The sequence below is a fragment of the Electrona antarctica genome, assembly GCF_951216825.1.
Source record: "Electrona antarctica genome assembly, chromosome: 15".
Lineage (NCBI taxonomy): Eukaryota > Metazoa > Chordata > Actinopteri > Myctophiformes > Myctophidae > Electrona > Electrona antarctica.
The window spans coordinates 16,979,401-16,984,711 of record NC_136796.1 but is presented as its reverse complement, the minus strand read 5'-3'; the positions used below and the strand labels follow the sequence as shown (position 1 = coordinate 16,984,711).

The 5,311-nt window shown below is 45.7% G+C and overlaps 1 protein-coding gene across 1 annotated transcript; it reads left to right on the top strand.

The window, feature by feature from the left end:
• Window positions 1-464: 464 nt before the first annotated feature.
• LOC306937962 (E3 ubiquitin-protein ligase TRIM35-like) lies at window positions 465-1,544 on the top strand (the record flags this gene model as incomplete). Its single annotated transcript, XM_079521986.1, has 1 exon — window positions 465-1,544. The coding sequence occupies one exon, from the start codon at window positions 465-467 to the stop codon at window positions 1,542-1,544; it is 1,080 nt and encodes a 359-aa protein (XP_079378112.1).
• Between the last annotated feature and the right edge of the window lie 3,767 nt (window positions 1,545-5,311).

Below are 5,311 nucleotides of genomic sequence, written 5' to 3'. Positions count from 1 at the left end.
AGGTCGCTGCTGCTGTGTATATGACCCACATGACGTCAAAGGGGGCGGAATAATAGCGAAGATAACATAGCTCGCTTCTAAAGCCCACAATAACAGTAATATAACCAATAAGACGCCCTGAGGGCAAGAAGCGACCTCGCAACGCATCCGCCTGGGTGACCACGGGCAGACTGCTGGGCAAGCGCTACAGTGACATCATTGTGATGTCATAACTGAATATATGTCCTGTCTTGAGCAGAGTGTTGGTATAGCTTCTCTCTTTAATGGCTGATTTAATGGCTTCCTGTTCCAGAAAGAGGAAACTGTCCTTTTCAGAGGCAGATTTTTCCTGTTCTGTGTGTCTTGACATATTTAAACATCCTGTTATCTTGTTATGTAGTCACAGCTTCTGTAAAGCCTGTCTGCAGGAATGTTGGAAACATAAGTACACAAAGGAATGTCCAGTTTGTAAGAAAATATCTTTAATGGATGATCCACCCTGTAACCTGGCTCTGAAGAACCTGTGTGAGACCTTTGTTGAAGAGAAACATCGGAAAATGGATCCCAAGGAGGCAGCCGAGGAATCACTGACGATCTTACAGGAGAAACTAAAGGTCTTTAATGACGTTAAAACAAAGTGTGACCAAGCAGCAGAACACATTGAGGTCCAGACCCAGAACACAGAGAGGAGGATTAAGGAACAGTTTAAGAAGCTTCATCAGTTTCTGCAAGAGGAAGAGGAGGCTAGGATCACTGCACTGAGGGAGGAAGAGGAGCAGAAGAGTCATATGATGAAGGAGAAGATTGAGGGTCTGAACAGAGAAATATCAACCATTTCAAACACAATCGGAGCCATAGAGGAGGAGCTGAGAGCTGAACATGTCTCATCCCTGAAGAACTATAAGGCCACAGTGGAAAGAGTCCGACTCACACTGCAGGACCCACAGCTGGTCTCGGGAGCACTGATCGACCAGGCCAAACACCTGGGAAACCTGGCCTTCAGAGTCTGGGACAAGATGAAGCACATTGTCTCCTACACTCCTGTCATTCTGGACCCCAACACTGCCTTTCCAAGTTACACCCTGTCTGATGATCTGACCAGTGCGACTCATGGAGATAAACAGCAGCTTCCTGACAACCCAGAGAGGTTTGACTTCTATGGTCACATCATGGGTTCTGAGGGCTTTAACTCAGGGACTCACAGCTGGGATGTCCAGGTTGGAGATAACGCGGACTGGACAGTAGGCGTGCTAGCAGAGTCTCACCAGAGGAAAGGACGCAATGGCGGTCCATGCTGGAGAATAGATTTAGATGAGGATGGTGAATATAGAGCAGAATCCTTCTCAGGGTCAATCACTCTTCTCTCCGTGAATCAGAAACCCTGGAGGATCAGAGTCCAACTGGACTGGAACAGAGGAGAGCTGTCCTTCTCTGATCCTGATACTAACACACACCTGCACACCTTCACACACACCTTCACTGAGAGACTCTTTCCATACATTTATAATGATGACGATACTGTTCCTCTGAAGATGTTACCCAGGACGATCAGTGTCAATACATAAGATGATGATGAGCCACATGGGGCTCTTAAAAGGGAACGGCACTACATTCTAGAATCCATGTGATGTTGTCAACATGAACTAGTGTCTCCAAAACACACTCTAACCTGTGATGTCATCAACATCATGTCTATAACGACATAAGGATTCAATACATTTTTCCATTAAAGGTGATTACAATAGCACATCTCCCAGCTCCAAGCGTATTGATCAAATGATATTTGGGGCGTGACACCATCGTACAACGCAGCCCAATTCCAATCGGCTCCCTCACTCTCACAGGGGTCCGAATATGTTAGTAGATGGCAGAAAAGATCTCCATATGTGGAGACATTTCCATGTCCAAAACTGTTACTTTTCAACAAATGGAAAAAAGAACCTGAGCTCACAGTGGTGACCTAGCATGACCCGTCTCACTGTGCAGCTGCCGTGAATCTGTCTATCTCTTAACGACACGCTGATCAATGGAGATGATTAATGACCCATCAATAGATGTTATTAATGACACCATGCAACAGCCTGGCAGGGGAAATGGTGGATGGTGGATTCCTTCCATTAGGACATTGCTCACAACCGCTGTCCGACTAGGCTCAATAACATCAGGCCAGACCCTACCCACCCACATCATCATGGACTATTCACTCTGTTGCCCTCTGGCAAAAGGTTCCGAAGCATGGGGAGCATTTCTTTCCCCAAGCTATCAGACTTTAAAAAAATCACACCCGTGTGAACTGAGTGACGTCACACACTAACCATAGCAACCATGCTCACCCGTGTGTGGGGCCACGTACAGGTACACACATACACAGATACAGACAAAGCTGGTTGTTGGAGTGGTTTGCACCACTCAAAAAAAAGAAAAATCAAGTGTGAAGTGAGGGGCGACCATTGTATTTACATCAGCCTCGTGATGTCTTACGTTGTCATTTAGTGCCCTAAACAAACATTAAAGTCCATAGACTTGGCTGGCAATCAAATTACGTCATAAGTGCTCTAAACAAACTTTCAAAAGTCATAGTTTTGGATTATAATAAGCCAGTGGAACGAAATTTTGTTCAATTCTGCATTTCATGTATTGTTGAATGACAATAACGATGGATCAGACGGAGCAAGAGAACGAGACAGGTTCACCAGGAGACCCATAGCCTCGTGGACCGCAGGCGTTTACTTTATAAATATAAAAATCGTGTGAAGTGGGGGGCGCTCTTATCACCATACATTATCTCATTCCGGCCAATCACAATTTGCGTCCTCACTTTTGTCTTCAATGTTTGTGTTTACACAATGTTTGTAGACATTCAAAGCTGCCCATTCATTGTCAATGGCATTCAATGTTTGTGTTACAATTACAATTACAATTTAAACCCTCAAAGCTGGACATAGGAGGGGCTAGCGCCCCTCAAAATAATGAATGAATCGCATAATTGTTAAGCACAATTATCTGGGCCACAATAATCGACAATTGAATTCCCGTTTCTCATGTCTGTCAAGTGGTTCACACCAGTGTTCAGCTCACGCCTGCCATATCTGTATCCGTGTGCATGTGTGTGCATGTGTGTGTGTGCGTGCGTGCGTGCGTGCGTGCGTGCGTGCGTGCGTGCGTGCGTGCGTGCGTGTGTGTGCGTGCGTGCGTGCGTGCATGTGTGTGTCAGTGTCACACAGCAGCCAGTGCGAGGCCAGCTGTCCCTCGACACAGCAGGCGGAGGGGACAGGCTTATCATGCCACCACCAGACTTCACATCAAAGTACCACATCCTTCTGCCCCTCCTCGCTCAATTCTTTCCGTCACGTGCGCACGAAGCGGCACACGGGGAAAAAAGGGCAAGAGAAAGTCCTCAACTGACAGCACAAACCATGTGACACCGGTCATTTATCGTTACTGTCGGGCAGAAACCTAGTATCTCCATGTTTCAACTTTCTTTTGGTTCGCACGCCTTACAAAAACAGCAAAACACGGCATCTACCAGCTCACGCCACGCTGTGATGCCCTGTGAGCTTGTACCACAGCTGTGCTATTTGTTTTTAGAGTGAAAGTGAAAGTGGTAAAGTGTGTCTGTATGTTTTATTTTATAAATATTGAACCAGTGAAAGTATTAACAAGAGCTTGTGACTAAATAGTAACTAAATGGTAAATGGTGCATTTATATAGCGCCTTTATCCAAGGCGCTTTACACACCGATGCCGGAGGAAACCATGCAAGGCACCTGCACATCAGGAGCAATTAGGGGTTCAGAGTCTTGCTCAAGGACACTTCGACACTAACTCTGGGGGAGCCCGGGTTCCAACTGGGAACATTGCAGTTCCCATCCGGTCCCTGAGCCACTGCCGCCCGACTACATTGGATCCATTGAAACACAACACAGGTTCTTTTTTTATAGGCTACATTTACTGAAACGTGACATACAAGTTTTCCACCTGATATCGACATCATATTATAGAGGGCCAAGCTTGGATAAAAAAAATATATCTTGCAGAAAAAGTGGAGGGGCATCATAAATCAAAGAGAAAATGAGCTCGATTCATCAAAGGAGGGTGACTCTGTTCTCCTGCATGGACCATGCTTTGCTTTCTATGCAGAATCTGCTCCCTTATGTTATTCTATTTTTATGTATTTATTTTACTTAAAGCTGCCCATATGTAACTTCCCTCTTCTATTCTGGATTTGAGTCTCGTGCATTGCTTGCTGCTTGCCCAGGGGTCAAAGTTTGTGTCAAGCCAGAAACAGGATCATGTAAAAGGTTGTGTCCAACCGACGTACAACCATCCCAACAGTATAAAGTATAAAGTAAGTTTAAAAGAGGGTGCATGGGGCGGGGCAAGGACCACCTTGACCCCCGCCTAGTCAAGATTTATTTTTGCAAAGGGCAACGACACTTTAAAGGGCTGACCCCTCTACTTATGCAAATGACCCCGCAAATGACCCCGCAAATGACCTCCCGCCGGGCCTGCTACTCAAGTAAAGGTACTTTGTTACAGTGTTATCACTGATTTCCAGTAAAGGTATACTTTGTTACCGTGTTACCACTGATTTCCAGTAAAGGTACTTTGTTACCGTGTTACCACTGATTTCCAGTAAAGGTACTTTGTTACCGTGTTACCTGCACTGATTTCCAGTAAAGGTACTTTGTTACCGTGTTACCACTGATTTCCAGTAAAGGTACTTTGTTACCGTGTTACCACTGATTTCCAGTAAAGGTACTTTGTTACCGTGTTACCTGCACTGATTTCCAGTAAAGGTACTTTGTTACCGTGTTACCACTGATTTCCAGTAAAGGTACTTTGTTACCGTGTTACCACTGATTTCCAGTAAAGGTACTTTGTTACCGTGTTACCACTGATTTCCAACGACCACGGGCAGCGGTTTTAATGAAGCAGAGACGCCGCAGCTGTCCTGTTGGAAAATGGAGAGAACACATTGGTTTTGGTGACATGCTGTCAGTGTTCAGCCATAATGGTCTCACTGCTGTGTATCATCACAGTCAGGTGGAAACCTCCTATGTCCACAAACTGTTCCTTTTCAGGAAATATAGAAGAAAAAATAAATAGCCTGCGTTCCGAATCACACATAGTTATTATTTACTTTTTGTTAATCCAAGCGGGAAATGATCTGCGTAAATTTATGCCGTGGCTATATTAAACAAGAATGACTCGTGTGTGCGTGTGTGTGTGTGTGCGCGTGCATGCGTGTGTGCGTGCGTGCGTGCGTGCGTGCGTGCGTGCGTGCGTGCGTGCGTGCGTGCGTGCGTGCGTGCGTGCGTGCGTGCGTGCGT